We start from the raw sequence: 24,463 nt of genomic DNA, 5'->3' as shown, positions 1-24,463 counted from the left end.
TTCTTGTAAATCACACTGGCAGCCAATGTACATCTGGGATGAGTCCTGAGCAGTTTAACCCGTTGAGGACGAGTCTCGAGTATACTCAGGCAGATGTCTATGGGAAATGTGTGTTTCTTATATAGCAAAATCAGCCCATGTCCTTAATGGGTTAAATGTATTAAGGTGAAAATGTAGCCAAACCACCACCTGTGTGTATACCACGTAGGGACCAACTGCTTGCAGTTGCCACCTGTTTTGAATTATCCACCACCAACTCCCTCATAGAGATGTGTGTGTTATAGACATTAAAGGACAAGTTCACCTTCATAAACATAAGGATTGAGAGAATGCAACAATATTAGTAGAACACATCAGTGAAAGTTTGAGGAAAATTGGACAATCGATGCAAAAGTTATGAATTTTTAAAATTTTTGTGTTGGAACCGCTGGATGAGGAGACTACTACAGCTTGTGAGTCATATGCGTACAACAGTATAAAGAAAATGTAAAGAAAATTCAACATATTTTCACTTTTTGCGCATAATAAAAGAGCACTTGACTTGCCTCTTTCTAAAGGCAGGGGGAATAATATTACCCATAACATTTGTCGGTAACGAGTCAGGGGAATGTGTACATTTTTCAAAAGATGAAATTTTGTGAAATTCTCTTTATATTTTCCTTATATTGTTGTACGCATGTGACATCTAAGTTATTCACACACTGCAGTAGTCTTCTCATCCAGCGGTTACTGCACAAAAACTTCAAAAATTCATAACTTTTGAATGGATTGTCCGATTTTCCTCAAACTTTCAATGATGTGTTCTACTAATATTGCTACATTCTCTCAATCCTTATGTTTATGAAGGTGAACTTGTCCTTTAACTTGTTTATACTTTTGTATTGCATTTTTTTTTTTGCATATGTGTGTTATCATTGTATTGTTCTTTGGAAATGCCAAATAAATGATAGTAATAATGACAATTGCATAACATCAACCCTAACATAAAAGTAAAAATTATTACATGTTTTTCATCGCTAGTTACAAAGCCCTGTAACACAAGAATCATATGCGTAAAAACAAAATCGACAAAAACAAAAACAGAAATGCATGTATAGTTTAAACAGGTAGAAAAACAAACAAAGCATAAATGAACTGAAGCTAAAGATTTTTCAAGAAGCTTCTTAAACTAGCGAGCGCATCTGCATGACATAACTTCAACTGACATGGAAGATTCTCGAGTTTGGGGCAAAAGTAGAAAATAAATGATCACCATGCATGTATGGTGACCTTTAGTCAAACATAGGCTAGCAGCTACCTCATTTGTTTCCTTTTGGCAACATCTACAACTGCCACAGTCGCGAAGACGAGCCTCATCTGTCAGTGTGCTAATAACTTGCCATTCTTCTGCGAGAGTTTCTACATGTTATCTCACATAACAGCCATGTTTAAATTGTCGTGTTAAGGCCATCAAGATTGTTCACCAACTGGGAAAAAACACTGACAAAATACACTTTTTGTGAGCTCCCATGTATCTGAGACATTCTAAATACAGACAACTGATAATCAATGTCTTCGGGTGTAAGTTTCTTCAATTTGGTTCCTTCTTTTCTACATATTTGTTAATTTACAGATCAGCAGTTGCGATCTTAACAAATTTACTTTGTAGAGGGAGACAAATTGAAGAAACTCACACCTGAACCTTCACCCCTCTGAATAATATCTTTCTTTCAATCAATGTCTTGCGTGACATTTTGCATATATATATTCATGATGAATAAAGGAAAACTGCATGGAATTTATCAAAGATAGTATGTGTGATAAAATCATGGGGACTGGGAACCTGTCTAGAGTGATCACCCATATAGAAAAAGCACCTAATACATCTCCCTTGAATGGTTACTACATGTGACTTTGATTGTATAGTGTCCTGATTGTGGATTCTGGAATACTGTAAAAGCGGATATTTTTCACGCACGTAACTTTTCGCACTCGGCCACGTAAGATTAATGTCGCGTGCTTTTAATTCCTTGAAATCAAGACATCAACTACTGGAACCTATGGCAAGCAAAAATATTTGCGTGCTTGTATGTTCACGCTAGTTACTGGTTGCGCGAAATGTGCGAAATTTTCAACACCCTGAAAATTTCAGCTTTTACAGTGCACTTATAAATGTAGCAGTTCTACAATCTGATCATGAAGTTTGAAATACGGTTTCAAGTTCATATGAAAGCAGATTGCATACTCCCCTTACCTCTCAACTCCCCACGCCCACCCCCCCCCCCACCAGCACACTGACACAAATACACACACATACACAAACACATACATCCCCCCCACACCTGCACACAGACAAACTTATAGTAAGTTCTATATTTAGCTACCACCAGGCCCAAATCACACACAGAATTCACATGTGCACTTTTTTTTTCTGCGTGTGTAAATTGATACCGGCGGGGAAGGAGCACATAAATCCGCTCTGTGGATATCATGTGTAAAAGAGGTCGAGTACACCCTACCATTTCATTTGGCCGATCCATCCACGCACTTTGCCACTCAAGCTGTTTAATAGTGCCTAGCATTCCATATATATACCCATAATGTTTTTCAATTGTACAGGTTACATTCTGACTCTAGAAAATACACACACACACACACACACACACACACACATACACACACAATGCACTTGCCACTTCACTGTGATAGCATTGTGGTTTGGTATATACAAATGCTGCACAACCGCACAATAGCCAACAGATCCATAATATGCTGTTGAGTAAAAATCGAATTGAACACTGAACGTAGTGATTTGAGCAAATGCTTTCAGGGTAAGATGTGAGAAAATTCACTGTTATCTGATGTCTGCTAGCAGTCGGGGTATTTTTAAGGAACATGCAATTGTTTGTTAAATGGAAGAAACCTTCATGGCACAAGGGAATGAGTATAGCTTATGTTCCAGGTATGATTGATTTCAATAAATGTCCTTTTTTTGGCTTGCTCTCTTTTACTCAAAGTAGCAGACAGTGAAATGAAGTGACTTTATTTCTGTTTTTCCTTTCCTGCAGTCATCTTGACAAGAACATAATATACATAAGTATGCATTTTGACAAACATTAATGCATATTTTTATTTTTGTGGGAAATTACTCAATATGACATCTTCCTCAAAGACAAAATTCACATCTTTCATTTTTAATGACATGACTTTTGAATATAATATTAATGCCAAGTGTGCATTTAAAGATTAGTTCAAAGATTAGCATATAACCATCTGTGTCTTTGGCTAGCTTATCTTCTACTTTTCTTGCAACTACATACACTGTGCAAACAATGCATGATAAGCTTTGCATTGTGTAAGTACTTTAATAACATGCGGTGGGAATTATCATATAGGTGTCGTAGTCCGGCTTTCACGTGGGACAGTAAAACCACTACACTTTCACTCGCATGTAGGATATAACTGAATAAGCTGAATTTATTTACAATTTGATAACAACAAACTTTGGATCAAAACCTGTAACACAAAGACCTAAGACTGTGTTGACGACTGTCAAACATATGAACTGGTAAACGTTGTGGTAAAGTCTGTTTCGAAGACTGCAATGGACCGCTTGAACACTATGGTAAACACGTTGACCTCTAAAAGAGACCACGTCCACTAAAGGAGATGATCCTCTAAAAGAGGCCTTGTTCACTCGTAAAAGAGATGACCTCTAAACAAGAGAAGAGACCTTGTCCTTACAATAGACCCCTGTGAGATTTAAAGAAATCAGAAACAGGGCAAAGAAACAGCATGACAATATGCTAAGAGTATTGATTTCTTTGTTCATACAATGTACAATTTCAATAAAACAATATGGAACTTATTCTTTCTTCTCTGTGAGATATTCAATGCATCAACACTGTACAAAATTTCACAATAACATGCTTTAACATTCTGTCATATTCATTTTGTGAAACACAAAAGCATAAACTGTATTCTGTCAAGAAAGTACATTGTAATTTCTATATATACATATGAACCATCGAGCCATCCTGACTCACCCAACTGTCTCCTCATCGTACTGGTTCTCCAACCAGCTGAGTAACCAAGTCCTTCATCTACAAAAAGATAACAATTTACATTTAAGCCTATATGTAAAATCTATACAATATTACAAAACACATATTTCTCGTGTTTACATTTTTTACATTAATTTCTCATCTAAATCTCTACAGAATATATCGAGAAATTATTCACATATCACATATAGATATTCTTTGACAATCGTATCTAGCAATGTGCAAGTTGTATAACCATTATGCATATTGTGTAGTGCTATATCTAACATACTCAGTAGCAACAATTCACTGTCTTACTATAAACATTGCAGTAGGTCTTTTCCCCCTTTTGTCAACATAAACATTGCCATAAATTCTTTCCCACACTGTCATTGCACTTTTTATTCATAGCTTCACATACTATCTGTGATTATGAATATAGTGTATAACAAGCTTCATACACACATGCTGCAAGAATGCCTAGCTCTAAAAATGATACATTTCAAATTGATATATTTATGCCAATGCACTCTCTGACTGCTGTGCAGTGAACCGACATTCCTGTGTGTGCGTGTGTATACACTAGGCACATTTTACGCTTACACACACAACGGAGCTGAACCTACTGTAAACAACAAAAACAAATTGCTACATGCCTAGGTACCTTTCTCTGGGTATGTGGCTACTACACACAGGATGTGTCTGTGCTTAATTTCTTATACAAGTCACACATGTAGTGGAAGTAATAAAAGAAATATTTACAAAACTTACTCAGCTCTCCTGAGCTCCTGGGAGGTTCCACCTCTCAGTACTTGGCTACTACTGAAGCTCTCCCAGTGTTCCATATTACTCCACAGAGTGAACAGTTCATCTTGTACAATTAAACTTCTTTGCATTGTACTCTAAAACTCCGCTGTTTCATATAAACTCTGTAATATAAATCAACTATTATATACTGATGAATCATTGTTTACAAAACAATAATTCTACAAACTTATGAACACACAACCAAAGAACTTAGTTTTTGTGATGTATGAACATTTATGTTCACACTTGAATGACTACCCTGGGAGTCATGCATATTCATGAGGATGATGAATATTCATGCATTTCATATCAACACACAAATTCAGTAGTCAGCTGATATAGGTGTAGAAATGAAGAGCACACTATGCTTCCACTAACATGAACATAACTCACAATTATATCTTCCCCAGGATATAACCAACATTTTTCCTTAATGGGAGAAACAAATTTATCATTCTATTACTTGTACTCCTGGATGGCAAACTCAATCAACCATTCATGAAATTGTCTTGTAAAGATTTGTGAAAATCATTCACATTACCACATAGGGCCTTTACATTACACACTGGAAGAAGAAAAAACAAAAAGGTACATTGTGGTATAGAAGATACAAAGCTCCAGATGGATTTTTAATTAATCATAAAGCAAGGCTCAACATTAACAGCAGCTCGGTAGCCTGGGGCCACTAAAAATCAGTATCGCGCTACCAAATTTATCTTTTGGTTGCCTGATTGGGCAGCTAAGATGTAAATTGGAATGTCAGTTTTCCTTTTTTTTTTCTGGCCACCAAAATTTCAGATTGAAAGAGTTTAGCGGCCCAAACAGACCATCAGAAAAAAATATTGTCGCGCCCTGCATAAGGTCTTTGGTTCAAATCCCATCCAATGAGTACCGGTACATTCTTGGACGAGATGTTTTGCCCACGATATAAATGTCCCTCTTGACCCAGGTGTACAAATAAGTACCATGCAATGCTGGGGGGTAATAATAACAGCAGAGTCCTATGGGAGAGCAGTGAAAACACTGAAGAGGCTACCCTGGGTAGGATGACACCACATCATTACTACACTACACCATAGGAGTAAGAACAGACATGTTTTCTCAGCAATAAGTGAGGAGCGAAGATATCAAAGAAGATGATGTAATTTGGGTCAAGCATTATTACTGTAAAAGTGGAAATTTTCACTAAATTTTGCATGACCAGAATCTAGGATGAAAATAAAAGCACCCAAATATATTTGCTTGTTGAATGTTCTACTAATTAATATCTTGATTCCGTGGAAACAAAAACACGCAAAATTCATCTTGCCTGGCCAAGCACAAAAAAAATACTCATAATGCAAAAATATCCACTTTTACAGTAAGTAGAACTCTATACAAAAGAATTAACGGATGGATAATAGTCTAGTTTAAAGATGTTGGCAAAAATTCATGCATGTTTCTAGCCAGAGCTGATGGGTGATGACCTTCATTCCTCACTTTCTTCTGTCTACACTATTGCATTCCTACTTTTGTGTAAACACATTTAGCATGTACAGTTGTTGCTATGGCAGGCAGGCCTCTACAATGTTTCAAACAACGCTATACAGGTCATCATATCACAGATACACACTGCTTAACACCAGGGTTGCTCCATCTTAACATTTGTGTGTGTTTTTTTTTAAACAATGAACTTTACTGCCTTGCTGTATGTTCAAATGGTTGATTTAACCCGTCGAGGACGGTTTGACTTTGCTACAACACGCATTTCCAATAGATGCTAGCCTGAGTATACTCGGGACTCGTCCTCAACGGGTTAAACATTCAAGTATAGCTTCAAATTCTGAAAATTAAGCATCACAATGCTAGTGAATTGTTTCTAAAAAAGTTTATTCCAATGCAACCGTCAATGGGGGGCGGGGGTGGTGTGAGGATTGTGAGTCTGGTCACACTTACTTTTCAGTGCTTGAAACAATCATTTCTACCAATGTTTTTCTTTTTAATAGCTTCATTTGGATACAATATCAGAGATGCTGATAGAATGAAGAGCCACACAGCTCAGATTTTTCAATGTGGAAACACTGCTAAATGACACCTTTAAAGGTACTGTTTACCATTGAGAGCAGTGATATCAGAAAATGTTCAAGATATCATACTTGATGCATAGTGTCAGTTGTATCACAAAACATCCTACCATGTAAACATTTTGCAATAAAGCCTAAAATATCATTATTCACATTCTAATTTTTTATTCTTATCTAGATATCATTATTTTCTCAATAAACCATAACTGTAGATGGTTTAGTTTAGAAACATTTTTACTATTTAACTATTGTTCACACTTTGTATATAACAATACTTCATATTAATTATACTGATTCAAATTTTTACAATAGTTATTTCTATCCCTAATTCACATTTTAGAACTATCTTGAAGCACAAAAGGCAGGTTTTTGTTTCATCTGCAAATGGTAAATAATGCCTTTAAGAAACCCAGCCTACTAAACATTATACGCACATATGGGCACATCTCGCCCATGTGCCAGACAGTCATGCATAAATCGCTGTCGGCACAAATGCACAGTTCATCCGGCTCTGGCAGACACACGGTGGCTATGAGACATGAATGACACAAGGTTATCTAAGCAGCTCTACCATCCACATTTTGGAAGAAAAAAAAATGGAGTGAAATAGAAAATGACATTTAAACCTTGTGCACGATATGCTCCTCTCTAAAGCTTAAATTCCACATCACACAGTAGAACTAATCATCCCTTAGATCCCTCAGACAAAAGAGCGGTTCTGCAATGTATTCACATCAGATTTTTTGCATGCTTTGTTCACAAAAGCTGCCCTTATCAACCACAATGCTTGTCTGAGCCTTGCCCTACTTAGCAACAACTAAGTGAATTCCTGCCTTTTGGAACTTAATGGGAGGGAGCATGTGAATTAAATTTTTCGTTACTAGGCTATATGAAAAGAAACATCCATAAATTGTAATATATTACAAAAACAGTCTATTCACTTTAACTTCATCAGTATATTATATCACAATAGAAATTTGTGATATATGTTCAAGACAAAACACTTGCATTCATTCCAAAAAGAGCGTTACCAAACATGTAGAAAATACATAAAACTTGCGTGGGTTGATGAAAGTAGTTTGTGACTGGATTTCTTTCATTCCAAATTGCTCAGAGGCCTATGATTTGTATGTTCCTGTTTATAAATGGCAAGTGTACTATTAAAGTTTCAATGTCATCACACACATTTAGAATATTGTGCAACCATTCAACAATGGATAATGCTGCAAAATAAAACCAAAAAGAGTGTAATGCCATATCACGGCCACATTAAGTTTTGCTTGCAGCTATGACGCATCTTTTCATTGTGCTGCAGTGAAGGCGGCAACAAAGCCAAATGCTTGCACGATTTTCGAGCACTGCTATCACATCCGATGAAGCCCCCTGGGAAAAATTACAACATTCTCTCGTCTGGATGAGGGTTTGTCCTCTGTTCAACATTTCTCTATGAATTGATATAATGATGCTGTTAAAATTACCCACACCAGGTTAGAGGTTGTATACAGGATGTACACAGATCATGCGTATATGTAGTATACAGACAAGTAGGTCCTCATTGATGAATATGATTGATACTAAACTGTACATGCTCTACAGAGCTTGAGAATTTGAGCAAGATTTGATAGATATCATGATACCTACATCCACCAGAATACAAACATTTGTCCATAAGTGAACGTTATGCGATGTTTCATGGAAACCTTGAAAAATTGCACTGCATTATGTGACTATGATATCACTTGCTAAAATTCCTCTTATTTGCTTTGTCAGTGAAATACCAGTACTGCTAATTGCCCTTATCACACTCTCACAAAATGCAGATTTCCTTTGTGACTCCACACTACATCAATCAAACCTGACTGTCACTCTACTACACTTCTACAATGAAGTGATTTTATTCCCTTCTTGAGTAATTTTTGCATTTCTATATTTAGAAGGGAAGATATCAATTTCATTCTGAATGACAATAAGGGCAATTCTGAGGAGATGCAATTTGATCTTTGGCCATTACAGGAGTACAAAAATGTATCAGTCATAATGATGGAAAAAATGGAGGGAAAATGTTTGGAAACTCCTGGTATATCTCTACAGATATATGCCATCAGCAGGCACTTCAGTGTTACTTTCTTTGCAGGAGCATTTCTTAATGTATATGCATATTATAAGTCTCAAGGGAGTAATGGTCATAAAAGTCTTTTGACATGCACGGCTGGATGGGGGGGGGGGGGGGGGGGGGGGATATTATTCCTCTGCAGGAAATTGCTGCATATGTCATATAAATGAGAAGCAATTAGCATAGCACACTGGGGGATGCCGGTTTAATTACAAGCTCACCTCCAATATATTTCTGTCACGCACCCTGCGCAAAGAGTGCATTTAACCAAGTCCTCGTAAACTGAGCAACGCATGCTTGTACTGCTCTCCAGTCCTCACTCGAATCTTGCAAGATGCCATCTGGCTGTAATGTACAGCTCTATTTGCTACATTTAACCCTTTAAAGTGCCAGAAACTGCATTTCTGTGGCTTAGTCTACTAAATCTTTTCATTCAGTCATTGTTATCATCTTATATCAAAGGTTAAGAAATATATCGGCTTCATTTAAGTTGTTTCTTTTTTGTTTATATTCATTTGTTTGTGGCAGTTGCAAGTTTTCAAAAGCTGCTTTATTGCTGAATTTGTAACAGAGTGGTGACTGATTTTGGAAAACTATAGCTCCACTTTATTTTTCAAACTGCTATATTTTTTTCCTCTGAATTTGGGTATAAATCAAGTACAGTTGGAATGAAAAAGCAAAAGGGTACAGTGAATAGTATTGCTATTTTCGGTGTTGCTTTGGAATAGTTTAGCTTGTAGCTTGTAGCCTGTAGCCTGTAGCTTGTCACATATTTTCATACTTATTGTTGCCTCTCTGTACAACTCCCTTTGAGGAATATTTCATTTCAATGTTGTCATGGGAACTATTATCATGTTTTCGTTGTTTTTTTTTTGTGTTTGTGATTGTGATGTAATGTATTTTGTAAGGCAGCTCACCACAAGCTTTGCTTTTTTGAGGTTCTGCCTTCCTGTACAATAATTTCATGCATGTGATTTCCAACATGAAAAAAAGATGGAAAATAAATGTTATACAAACTTGAACTTGAACTTGAATCACAAAACTCACTGTACAGCCTCAATGATTGTAAAAGCAAGAGAACAAATCCCTTGAATACTGTCTAAGATACCAGTCACTAAAGTTTGATTTTGTCATTATACATTAACAGTGCTTCAAAGATATGGACACATATAACATGAGACATTTTCAGGGGGGTGGAGTCTTCTTAACAACTAAGAAAATCAACTCATTATCTGACTGAAACAAAGAAAACTGAAAGCGTACAAAAGTGTAATTGTATTGAAAGTCTTGCATTGCCCTGAGAAAATAAAGATATTATGATGAGCACCTTATCTCCGTGATATGAAGATTACTTGTAAAGTTAAGTGGGTATCTCTTGGTTTGGAGACTCGGTAGTGACCTGGTCATTACAAAAAGTCTACAAGCAAACGGTGACAAACAGATAATGAGCTATGACGTAGATCCGTCATTTGCATACCACCTATCACAGTGCGTTGAGCGTTAAAGAATAATACATATTCATTATGCAATCACGCGCCGCAAATGCTACGTTGAGCTAATGTATTAATGAAATCTAAATAGTAATAAAGACGCGCGCACCTATTGTCACGTCACGAATTTGCATACGCGCTATACACGATCACGCGTTGACCCGATGTGACCTCGTAAGGCCAATGACATTTAGCCAATCAACGTAGCGTATTCAAGTGAGAAGCACGCAATTGCTTTAGTGTATGAACATATTGGTGGGTTATTCACTCGGGGCTAAACTGACATGGTTTATGAATATTGAAAAGGTACCGATGGCGAAGTTTCACGAAATTCCTCCAAACTCAGTATGAATACACGTGAGTATTTGCTGCAACTTACTAGGCAGGTGCATTGTACAAATACAACAGGTATGGCAGTAAAATAACCCTCCCAAAATGGCCTTCAGGCTCACAGTTGGCACACCGCGCCGTCAATGTAAAATTGTGTGTTGTCGTAGAGCTGATTGCGTTTGAGTGAGAAATGACACCTAATTTTCAATTCGAAAGGTACCGATGTAAAATTTTCACAAAACTCTACAAATGAGGTATGTAGAGCAAGCTTGAAATCTAGATTTTCATAAAAACCAGGTGCATTTAAGCAAAAAGACATATTCTGGGAGGTATGAGTTCGTAAAGTCGAGAGTCCGTGTAAATGTCCTATACCTGATTGTGCGCTCTGCGCGGTGCATTTAAAAACGTTCGTTTCCTATGGAGGATGTCACCGCACTTTTTGTAATGTGGTGACTCGAGTCTCGCTGGTCACAGAGATGTCTCCTGGAGACTAGCCAGGTCTCCAAAGAGTCGTGAGAGAATCGAACATGTTTGAATTTTGGGGGAGACTTTTCCCCAGTCTCCAGCTGGTCTCAGAAATATCTCCCTTGAGACTTTGCATCCAAGTCACGGAAATGAATTTTGTTCATGACATCTCAAGAGATGTCTCCGCAACCTTGCAAACACCAATGGCAACCTACCGGCAACAATGTGGAGACGTAACAAAGACATCTCTATGACTGAGAAGACGTCCCGGAGACATCACTGTGACATCCTGGCGACTTCCGCGTGAATAAGTTGTCACCTTGTTTGGAGATGCCACAGACATCGCCCTGGAGTTGTCTTCTTAGTGAGAGCGCAAGCAATTTTATTTTGGCTTTCGAGTCGCACGAGTCACGACGACAGATCAATCACAGCAGTCGTAGCATCTCCTCCAGTGAGATAGGCCCTCAAGACTTAGTACTCCAATGTATATTTGTCATTACACCTGCTGTCTTGGGCACCTGCTAAAAGTGGCATCAACTCATTAAGATACTGGTGCAAGGCGATTTCAAATACATGAGATGCAGCGAAATCTCGATGGAAGCAATCAGTCTGAACAGCAAAGCCATCAACCGAGTTCTGTCTGCCTTTTAAACTAATTCTCTGTACATGGTATAGCCTGGAGCACTAAGCATGTTTAACCCATTCAGTGTCACCGTCTCAACATGCCATTGCTGTACTGCACACCAGAGTTTTACCCATGGCCATGACAGGGTTAAGGTACAGTCTGACATGTGGAGCCCCAGATTACGAATGATGTAGCAGCATGCTGCAGCTCCTTCAAACAGTCCAGAATGTACCATTGTAGCTACATATCTCTTTATCTATAGATCTATAATTTATCAATGTATCTTTCTATTTATCCACTATCTATCAATCCATTATTGATTAACCTATTTTAATGCCTATATATCTATCAATATCTCCATCGTATTTATACGGCTACAATCTACCAAGCTACAAGGGCTGTGGAACATTGGAGGAGCTGTAGGTTGTTGGCAGCATATCCCAGATTTGATGGGAAGAATGTAAGGTAAAATTTAGAAACCTTCGGTATTTTGTTTTGTTTGTTTGTTTTTTGGTGTTTTTGTTGTTTTTTTTTTTTTTTGGGGGGGGAGGGGGAGGATAATTTTTTCCCAATTTTTTCCTTTTACAGACCCAAAAGGGAGAGGGTTGTGGCCCCCTAACCAGCCCTAACCAGAGGGTTGGCCCAGCTGAATCAATCTGCATTCAATGCCCACCAGGGAACACTACAAAAACCATGACAAGCACAGGTCTGACAGAATAGAATTGCCCACTAGTGAATTTGTGCGCTAAAGCATATGCTGATTAGTTACAGCCAAGTCCAGTCGAGATTCTTCAGCTGCATGTGTACATGTGCTGCATGTAAAGCTAAACATGGTCTTAAGTATAAACATGGTCTCCCCATCCTCCTAATTCATAAATTAAAGCATTATTTCTCCTCAGAATCACAAGTGCACAACATTCTGGGGGAAAAAATCATCTACGCAATGCTGCAGTCTTTTGTCCTTTACCTCAACACTAAAAAAAGGAAAAAGAAAGAAAAATCTATTACTATCCTGATGATGATAAAAAACGCTGCTTATATTAAGACAATAAAATTTCCCATTTTTTGTCTCTGCTGTCATATCAAGAGTATGGAATACCAGTACTTTCTTTGAAGGCTTTAGGCGTTTTCACATCAGCCCAATGTTTCGAAATAGTGCGCTATTTTCTGATTTGAGAAATTATCCCGATAGCAAAATAGCGCGCTATTTGATAATGTGAACACAAATTAGAGCGCTAATTGTATCGCTCTGATCGAGAAAATTTCTCGAGTCCAACTCGGGAAATTTCTGAAATAGCGGGATAGTAGCGCGCTATTTGATAGTGCGAAAACGACTCAAGAAATTAGCGCGATGCATCCCATCATGCCTAGCGTGTGTGACCCGATCGATCGAGGCAAACTGCATACAAATCATGAGGAATTTTTGAGAGGGCACACACATTACTGATGCTGTTTGCACATACTCAGCTGTCGAATTAGCTTAGAAAAAATGCGGGCTGATTCTCTTCGGGCTGATGTGAATAAGAAATGAAATAGCGCTCTAATTCGCAATCGCAAAAAATATCTCGAGCTTGGATTTTTATCGGGCTGATGTGAAAACGCCTATTATGATTTTCAGATAATTCTGCATAAAAGCCTTGCAAGAGAGTAATTGCATGACTGTGAAGTACACCTGTACATTCAAACTTATTCCCTTTGTGCCAGAACACTCAAGGTTTACATATTTTAAAATGCCTTTACGATATTGCCATCCCCTTGACACTCTTGAATATTACACTGTAGATGAGTTTCATGTATAACGAATGAGAAATAAAGCCGAGCAGGAAAGATCCGATCCAAGCAGGCAACAGGGCCCGATCAGGCAAATTGCAGCCATTTCTTTCAATCGAACACGCTCCAGCGGCACTGATCAATGCTAACTGGCTTAGTTCCTGAGCCGCCTAATGTCGGCATGCAACCGCGTGCATGCCACGACCACAAGCAAACGAGATTTGGAGACGGACTGATTTGAGATGGGGGCGGGAAGGAGGAGGAACAAGAGGAGGAGGAGGAGGAGGAAAAGGGAAAAGTGTAAGAAAGTTTTCGAGAGAGACATCTGGATGAGGACATTTTAGATTTGAGGTATAGAGGCAATGGCAAAAGTTTTGACAAGTGATATATTTAAAGGAGGAGACAACAAATTTGACTGAAGATAAAACTCATTATATGTGACGGCTCTTTCTTTCTTCCACATACTTGATCTACAAAGCTTACAGATTACACAAAGAGGTATGTTTCCAGCTCCTATGCACAAATAACGAATATTTTTTCATCACATAGGAGAGAAAATGATTGGGTAATTATATTTCATAAATGCATCTTCTACCGAAGAGGGATCACATTGGAGTGGAGATTTAAGGAGACAAAGCTCCTTACACAGCCACATGGGAATGTGACACAGCTCACATGATGTCGATAAGTCCATGTAAACTTAAAATTTACTGTATATCCTGTGTCAGCACCAACTTGCTGCCTGAAATACGTATTTCCCAATGTCACACTTGGCCACACCATGACTCCTTCTCTCACAATTGTCACCTTTGCCTTGCAAATATTTTGCCTTGCAGAAATAAGACGTTTATGGCAGAGATCAAGCTCCTATGACAGAGTTGATTGACCTACACATTATGTGAATTCATGGAGCTGAAAGCCCTGATTAACATTATTTCATTTCAGATCAAGTAGCAAAAGTAAGCTCTGCTGATTGCACGTAGTACACATATTAATGGTGGCTTGATATAAAATTTATGGCCTTGTCATATCATCATATCAGAGATTCATGTCTCAGTCCAAGTTTTGGTTTACAATGGACAATGCAAGTGATTGATGACTACTTCCACACTAAGCACAGTCATGATTCTCACCCTGCCCCCCCCCCCCCACACACACACACTGACGCTACACTATACTAGTAGGTGTTATTTGTACGACATGCAAAAATATGAATTCTTATCCCAACATGATTGTGAGTTGCACGCAGACATTTCCCCATTAAGTGCTGTACTCCATGATCGCGAATTTAACCACTAGTGATATCGTCGGGAGGTCCAAATTCGCGAAAACTTAGTCTCGCTAAATACATGGTGTATACAGTACTTACCAATCTCCTCTCTCTCACAAACATGTGCACATAAAAAATGTTAAAGGTCTATCAGGGCCTGTCCATTGTGTCAGTATTCAGCACATGAATCAAAGCTGGAACACAAGTTGATCATATTCTACGTAAAGGCTGTAGTAGGCAGGTGAATGTACTTTCAAATATTGGTCTACAAAGGAAGGCATAATACAAACACGCACACAACACATATGTTTGAAGCGATCATTTGACCTGGACCTCTGCATTATACACTGTAGGACTTTTCACACCTCCAACAGGGAATTAACCTGCACGGCCTCAGATTTTATGCAAGACCACATGCTTGACAACATGTATTGTACACCTGTATTAGAGTGCATTTACATCGAACATTACAACTACAAGGTTCTACATCCCAGGGACCAAATTCAAGGGTGCTGTGGTCTAGTGAAGGCATACTGTTCTTCCAGCTCAGGGGTTCAAGCCATGCTGCAGTTTCTTCAGCAATTAATGCACTTTATCATAAGTGAGGAAAGCTTAATGCAATTGACACTGCTGTATAGTCATAGAGGTTCAGAAATGGGATCTTGGTAAGAATAAGGTCACCATCAACTAATCGAGTCCCAGGGGTATTTTGGCAACTTTGAATTTCATGGCATATCGTACACTGGAGAAATTTAGGTAGAACTGGTTGAATTCATTAAATCTACACAAAGTCAGATGAGAACTGACAAATATTTGCCAATTAGAGAGAGAAATTGGACCATAATTTTTCTAAATTGTGCTGTCAAATTAAAAATGCATTATGAATTTTAAAGTATTTGTTTTTGAAAAACGAAAGGTCTCAAATGAACAGTAATTTTGTACTCAATTTTATGAACCACTATATTAAACGATGGACTTTAAAAGTTATGATAACCGAAAATGAAGCACAAAAACCACAGAAATGTGGTTTCGGTGACTCGAGGAGCTTATATGTTGTTGGATTCATCATGAACGTGCTGCATGTACAAGTAGCTACTTGGCTGGAGTATAGTCCCCATGGTACAGTGTAGCAAAGAGAGTACACTGATGCATGGCAATTTAAAGGGATCGTATAGTTTTGGTTGAGACCTAACTTCAGATTTCTAACATTTTTTGCTGAGATAATGAGAAACCTCTTGTTTAATATGAAAGAGCATGTAATTCCAAGAGGGAGGGATTCAACGTTTATTTGATGAAAATTGATTTTGAAATGCCTGAGCTATCCAAAACAGAGCAATTAAGGTTGGACCCACCTTTTATTAGGATCGCTTTGTTTTACCTTGTTTTTGGATGTCTCTGGCATTCCAAAGCCGATTTTCATCTAATAAACTTTGAATTCCTCTTTAATAGAATGGTATGCTCTGTATCATTTCTTAAGAGGTTTCTTGGTACAATGTATCTCACAAAAAGTTAAAAGCCCAATCCTCATCTCCATCAATACTATACCATCCCTGAGCACTACAACATGGTAGATAATCTCTATACATTTACAACAAAGACCGACAGCTATTTAAATATCATCTCCCAAATTTGTTCCATTTCCACAAACCGAGACTGTCCACTCCTCGAGTGTGTCCATGGAGAGCCACAAAGGACCTGCCAAATAAAGGGTAAGCTACGGTACAGAAAATGATTTACCAAATACTCTCACCGGTACAAATTTCATGTACCTCACACGATCTCCTGACCTAGACCTCCGTCCACTCTATTGATTTTCTCACCACCAGACAGTGGACTCACAAGGCCCTGAGATTTCACGCAAGACAAAAGACCTTAATTGTTCAATTGTGCCATTGCACACTTGAATTACGGTATTGCATCTAGGATACTGAATTTAGATCACAATATACGGTACTTTTCCCACAAAAGTTGCTTTTCTTGGTTATTTTTTAAGCTGTCCACACCTTGTGAAGGTTTATGATTAGCAGAGGCAGCTAGGCATGCATACTATTCCAAATGGTAGACAATGCTTAAAAACACACACAAGACAAACCCTCCCCCTCCCCCTTTACATGTCAATAGGGACTTTTTCGATTGTGTGGACATGGATGCCTTTCTCGTACAAGAGCGCGGTACCAAATTACTGCAGTCCACTCGTTATTTCTGTGGTGTTATCACCTATTTCGATTTTCAGTGCACACCATTCATGACATCCTCCTATGACATCATGGCCCCGTCCCCTCCAGTGGGTTGGCAATCGGTGTGCCAAGCGATGATGTCACTCACGTCCTAAATCTAGAGGCCCGGGATATGTGAAATCCTTGGAAGACACGTTCTGGATTCTGGCAGTGGACGTGCTGGAGAACCTATGGAGCATGCGCAGTTCATTTAAATGATGTCATTACCCGGTGATGTCTACATCCAGGACATGGAATCGCAAAGAATCGGAAAAATAACTTCCCTGTTCCCCCACATCTTGCCCCACATTACATTAACCCCCCCCCCCCACACACACACACACATATACACACACACATACAGACCCACAAACATTCATTATTACAGTGTAAGGCTGAATACCATAGTTTACAGTCTATCACTAAAAATTCTGTGACTATCTGTTTCCATTCATGCAAGCCTGGATATAGGATGAATTACATTGTATGCTTTGAACACAGAACCATTTCAAGACAACAGGCGGCCAGCACTCATGAAAAAGCCCAGATCACCCACACTTGACATTTGATGCTGGATCGTACGTGACTGAAATCAGCAAACAGCAGCATGTAATGTTAACAGTAGGCCTACAGTAGGCAATACAGGTGTACTGTAGACGATCTCAGAACTCAGATCTTATGATAATAGGGCCTGATATAATATGGAAATGAGCTGCTTGGTGGAGGTCTGTGCTCTCCGAGTGCTATTCTAGCTTTTATTATCATTGTTGTTATTATCAATATTATCATCATTATCATAATCATTATTATTATTATTATTATTACCATTATTTTTATTATTGTTGTTATTATTAGTATTATTATCTTTATATTATTATTATCATTACTATTATTATCATCATCATCATCATTGTTATCATTATCATATTATCATTATTATTACTAAGTGTACTACTACTTTTACTAGCCTGTATATAGTTATTATTGCCATTGTAATGAATAATAACACATTGGCAAATCTACTCATCTGCTACGGTTGTAAAAAGTCTATTTTAATAGTGACTGTGGCCCATGGGCCTCACCACCCGGTATCAGTTGGTTTTTGTGGTTTTGACCACCATACTTCACCAGGATTTCTCCATACTCTTTACAAAATCATGAGGGCGTTCTTTAACGTGCATAGGATATTTTAGCTCTCCTACATACGGGACTCTCCTCCAATAGACTTGGCAATGAGGATAAAGTGCTTCAGGAAAGGATAGCACTACCAGGCAGTGGCTTGAACCTCATTCATGCAGGGAAGCCCACAGGTTTAACCGCTCAACCACCACGGTTCAATATCTAGGGCAGCAATAGCAGCACATGGTAACAGAAGGGTTAACTATATGATCGCCTGTCTCAGGACTCTGGCAGGATTTGTGTAAAACCAGAAAAATGAAGACCAAGGTGCTGATTGCTAGCTTTTGCCTTGACATACATGTAGTGTGCACATATAACCACACTGTAGGTATTTGACTAATCACACACTGTCCTGGGCCTCATTTTATGAAGATCTGAGTTAAAATTGATTTTATAGTTGATTTCAACTGTACACTGTAGGTCTATGGCAGCCTGTGTGGTAAGGAAATTTAAAATCAATGTTATCGTTTGATAAAATGGCGCCCAGGTTCAAGCTGAAATTTAAATCACGGATCAGATGGTTGCAGCAATGTTCAGTATCAAAGAGTAAAGCCCAAAGTTTGCATCAATCATTTACAGCCTCACAGCTTGGGTATGAGAGAGAAAAATTTATACAGTAATACAAAAAAAGAAGAATATAAAATGCTGTCTGACTTCATTTGAGTGCCATAATACAGAAGAACTCAAAATTTGTTTATCACCATAGCTGAACAAAAAATGAAGCAGAATAGATGAATGAATATACATGTACATATCTTGGAACTTTCCACGTGTTGGACTTCGAATGTTGTAATTATTAGAAGAAAGAGTCTCAAGTACGCCATGGATCCAACGATTACAATTTTTTTTTTTTACAATTTTTTTTTTTTAACAAAATTTTTTATTACCAAAATTTTTTTTTCTAATCGTTGGATCCATGGCATACTTGAGACTCTTTCTTCTAATAATTACAACATGTATTACATATATATATATATATATATATTTCAAGAGCAAATAAGACCAAGTGCTGTGTAATGAGCTGCACGACTAGCAATCTTCACAAGCCTGCAATTCATCCCGACTGGTTTGTCGGGAAAGCAGGCAAAGTGAATCAGTTTTAGTCCATACAGGTATGCAGAAAAAAAGAGAGGTGTAGGACTGAAGCAGGGTTATCCCTGTGCAGACTAAAACTGATCAGCAAAAGAATAAACTTTCAGATAATGATATCCAAACAAACTTCATGTGAACAAGGTCAACATTTAGAACATGCTGTTTACATTGAAAGTATATTGCTATATCCCTCAGTCTGAGTAAACACAGTGGGTGGAAAGTAGACTTTATCAAATTTTCATTCAAGATACATTGGCCTTTGGCAAGACCGATGTCCAAGATTTAAACATATTGGAAATTCTTACCCCCCCCCCTCTCTCTCCTACCCCTCTCATATTTTCATTTTTCATTTTTTTTTTGTATTAACTGTAAGGCAAGAAATGTTCGCGGCATGAAATTTTTGCAAATTGGAGCCGACGACCTTTTTCGCGGCATGACATTTTCATGAATTGCCACTGAAGTAGATGATGCGTTATAGTGAAGACAAGAACTTTTGCATGCATTCTAGCTTCGCGAATCTTGGGTCTTGTGAAATTTGCAGAATGAAAATGTTTGCGAACATTTCTGATTTTACAGCATATCAATCCATTTATGGTCTTCATCCCCAACACACATTTATGTAATGTATACGGTGTTATTTTCGCTTATATTTTCGTGTATATTTTTGCAAAAGAGGAGATCACAGACATTTTCGCAAGATGTTGTCTTTTTGCGAATTGACACCAATGCTAACATTAACGTACTATTACCAGAGCGCATGGAGACATTTTCGCTTGTCAAATTCACGATCCACCTGTGACTCGCAAAATTCGCGAAAATTAAACCCTCGTGAAAATAACAGCTTACACAGTACACACATCAGAAGATGTAATGACATTCAGTTCAGTGATTCAAATGTGTTAGAAATGCTTTATGCATGCCCATGATTTCTTTGTTATATAAACAAATCGGTAATGGTAAATGTAATCAGCATGAAGGAAGATTGTGCTCAAAAAATATAATGCAAATAAAACAAGGTAAAAAGAAAACTTATGCATGTGTAGCCCATCATGGACATTGAAAAAAAAAACTGACACAGATGATGTATAATTCAAGGAAAGTCAGTGCACTCACACATTTTTTTGCGTGTGTTATATAATGTTCATGTTCACAGGAAAACAACCTTCAAATTGACTCAAAGTCAGGTGGCAATTTCATGCGACGTTCAGAAAACACCACACCTTTTCTTTTTACACTATATATCTTTTGTCGAATTTCTGTTTGTGAGAGTTGGGCATGCAGAATGAAGAGAGCACACAGCTCTGGGACGTAATTACTTTCATATTCGGCACGCTCCCTCGGGATATTTTGTCACGTTGTCGTAAGAAGTGGCTCGAGGCAGGATTGATGTCTGGTACATTATGTCACTGGAGCAGGAAGAGTCATTTTGGAATGAGTGGCACGGACCCCGTTTTTTCCAATATGGCCTGCGGACAAATATTCAGGGGTGCATTCGATTATACCCCCCTGAGAAGAGTTGGGGGGGGGAGGGGAGGGAGGGGAGAGACACAAAACAAAAACAGAATTGAATGGTGACTTGCAAGATCGTTTCTGTGAAACGTGTTTCAGTTGTCAGTAGAGAATATGGATTACTTCCTTTTTTTTCTATTCTTTCATTTCCTTTCTTGGTCTGTCCGTCTGCGTCTGATATTCTCCCCCCTCTCTCTCTCTCCTTCTCTCAGTCACAGAAGTTCAAGTAGGGAGTAATTAGATTTGAGGGAAATTTTATCTACGTCTTCCTGCTTTAGCCGCAAGGCTTCATTAGACATTGTGACGGGAGGAAAAAGCACGGGAGTTCACGGGAGGGGGAGGGGGCGAGTGATGAGAACATGGAGAGCTAGACAGGGAGAGTCATAAGAGAAAAGAGGGGTGTGGTGGGGGAGGGGAGAGGAAGGTGACAAGACCAAGGAAGGGAGAGGGATAAACACAGCAAGCATATTGACGAGAACAATGAAGGAGAAGTTAATGAAGTACTCTACAATTTTACATGGAGGTATGTTATGCACACAGCAGCATGCCGCCCAGGGGGATCAAAATCTGTGAACCCTAGAAAACATAAGACAGTTTAGAGGGTATTGCAATCAAAAGTGCACTGGTATGCACGGTGAGTGACAAAGGAAATGCTTTTCAGCAAACATCTTTCTTTTTTTTATCAGACGAAGAAAAAAAAAAAGCAAAAGAAGGTCCAAGGATAACAGATCATCTTAAACTCTTTTAAACTATTGGGCACCCGAAACCCACAGATATGTAGCATGAGTACTCTTACAGTTGACATTTCATTCCCCAAATAGTCACCTCAGATTGGATCACACGATAAGCAGCCTAGTTGGATGATCAATTAGTAAAACACAATCAAACAGTCAGTACTTAAAATGGGCAAAATCACAATTCCTGATTGCCTTGTGGCTTGTTACCCATGCAGTCATTTCGTACAAATTTCAGTATCTACTCCAGTATGATTTCAACTTAATCTTGTCAAAATACAAGTAAATCTAGATAATGATTTACAGTAGCATTGACAATGATGGTGAAGATAGTTCTGGAAAAGGAAATCCTACGAAAGTAATTCTCTGTTTTATTAAGGACTACAGAAGTTTCTGGCTGAGGGTACAGGAGCCAAAAAAAAAAATGTGACAGCTGAAAATGGAAAATGCTAATATGAAGGGAGTCTCAATTAGGTAGCTGAGCATCATTGCAAATTAAAGTTGCCATCAAGTCACTAATAGGATAGACCCTGTAATGACCTTGATAGCAAAGTCACTCTGGTTGAGGTTGCCATAGCAATGGTATCAAGGTTGGTAAGAAAGAGGCCCATTCTACCAGAGAAGATGGAATAAACCTTGGGCATAACAGTGTAGGTTCCCTACCGCTCATCACCAATCAGGCACAAATTATATACTGTATACCCCATATACTGTTAAACATGATATATTCGCGGCAAGAAATTTTCGCGAATTGGAGCCGACAGCCTTTTTCGTGGCATGAAATTTTCACGGAATGCCACTGGCGTTCAATGCTATATATAGTGTAGACAAGAAATTTCGTGTGCATTTTAATTTTGCGAATCTTGGCGCTCGTGAAATTAAAATGCACACTGACATTCCTCGTTTTACAGTACTCTATTCAGCAAGTCATTGAATTTGTCACAAATTGGGACTTCCCAACAATTTAATGAGTGGTTAAATTCACAATCAGGGAATGCAGTAATGAACAGAGAAATGTATGCCTGGAGGTCGCAGTCAAGTCAGGATATCAGGGCTGATATTTTCGTATCTTTTTAAATTCCTGTAAAGCACCAAACTCATGGAATTCACGAAGATAAAAACCTGGCAAAATATATGCCATACACCATACTGCATACTTGGGGGGGGGGGTTGCAACCCCCTCCCCCCCCCCCCCCCCCCAAAAAAAAAAAAAAAAAAAAAAAAAAATCCGGGGACCATTTTTTTAAAAATCTTATCTTTTTTTTTAAACTTGTAATTTTTAATTTGGCAATGACCTCTATACCAAAAATAGTGGTGTTTTAGATGCAAGAAAACGCCATTTTCACACACAGATTTTCAAAAATTCTCCCTACTGTGGGAGGAGGGACACCCCCCTCCCACACCCTCCCCCCCCCCCCTTTATAAAAAGCTAGATCCGCGCAGGGGCTTCATGAAAGGACCACTGAAAGGTACTCACCAAAGGGTAGATCTGAATTGGGACTATGGAGGAAATGTAAATTATGACTTGAAATATATCAAGACAGCTGGTATCAGGAATTAGTGTTTTACAGACTGCAAAGGAATCACAGTATTTGTGTGGTGGCTATAATATGGATTAATCCTCCAAGAAATGCTGATTTCCAGTCAGCTATCTGCACTTTAGTGGAATCATGTTTTTTGTACGTTGTTGTTTTTTTTTTGGGGGGGGGGGGAGGAAAGGGATTGAGAATAAGCCTACATCTGGAATACTATCAAAGGCCGGCTAAAAATCAAAAACCTCAATTGCGTAAATATTTGGGAATGGCTTTTTTTTTTTTTTTACTCTATTGAAAAATAGTCAAGCTTGTTCGACCTGAAGATAGCATTGTAATTATCAGAACTCAAGCCTCCTCATAATAGAATTATGCATTATCCAGCTTTTTTTTTTTTTTTTTGTAATCATTTTTTCCACTGGCACTGCCACTGACCTGCTACATGTACCCTATGATAACGCAAGCAACTGTGTTTTAATAATGCAGGGAAATCAGCTCAGGGGAGCTCGCCAGAGTAAAGAGAATATAACTTTAACTATTAAGAAACTTAGGTGCTGAACATGTTTTTACCCTACCTCTATTAGCCTCTTATACACAGCTTTCAACATCAACAATTAATAGCTCTGAACCCTATCCTCTCTGGCAATAACAAAGAAACAGATTTGAGTTGCTGGTGCTGAGCTGAGTGCTGCTGAAGTGAGGGCCGAGAGGGGGGGGGGGGGGGGGGGTTAGTCACACAGACTGAATAGCCAGATACAGATGTGGAAGTGTAACGAGATGAAAACACAGTAATTAGCTTCATCGGTTTGAAGCACTGCCATGGGGATATATGTAAATTATGAACTTCCTGCCAACAGAACTGGTCGACAGCTTTGGATGTCAATGCGCGAGGTCTACAGCTGCATCTAAAGTGATTTGATCGCAAACCGCAGTATCGCGCCCCACGCTTTGCCAGCGAGTTTCCGCCCACTTTCTCACGGGCACCCGCAGGCGTCGGAATCGTCAGCTCCGCGCTGGACACTTCGAGCTCCTTCCAACTCCTCCAAGTCACAAAGGTCTTACCTTCTGATTCAAGTCGACTGGCTTCGGTATCCATCTTTTCAGGCAGAGGCACAGGGTCACTTTCCACATCCATTGATGAGTCAATGTCAGTCTTTGGGACTTCCATGTTAATACCAACAAAAGGAATGAGAACCGATCAAGAGTTCCGGTGTCCGACGTTGTTAGACAGTGATTACAGATCTGT

At 38.7% G+C, this 24,463-nt stretch overlaps 1 protein-coding gene across 2 annotated transcripts in view; it reads right to left on the bottom strand.

Moving 5' to 3' along the window:
- Positions 1-24,463, bottom strand: part of LOC139735283 (adipose-secreted signaling protein-like) — a 104,600-nt gene extending 80,137 nt beyond the window's left edge. For both annotated transcript variants that reach the window (XM_071646037.1, XM_071646039.1), the window contains exon 1: positions 24,280-24,463. In XM_071646037.1, coding sequence (XP_071502138.1) covers positions 24,280-24,385 — 106 coding nt within the window. In that variant the 5' untranslated portion in view covers positions 24,386-24,463. The remainder of the gene's footprint in view (positions 1-24,279) is intronic.

Source organism: Diadema antillarum, unplaced genomic scaffold (assembly GCF_040938485.1).
Source record: "Diadema antillarum isolate AM-2024a unplaced genomic scaffold, OU_Dant_1.0 seq00000569_RagTag, whole genome shotgun sequence".
Classification (NCBI taxonomy): domain Eukaryota; kingdom Metazoa; phylum Echinodermata; class Echinoidea; order Diadematoida; family Diadematidae; genus Diadema; species Diadema antillarum.
Note: the sequence above shows the minus strand (reverse complement) of the source record. Positions and strands in the feature narration are given on the sequence as shown.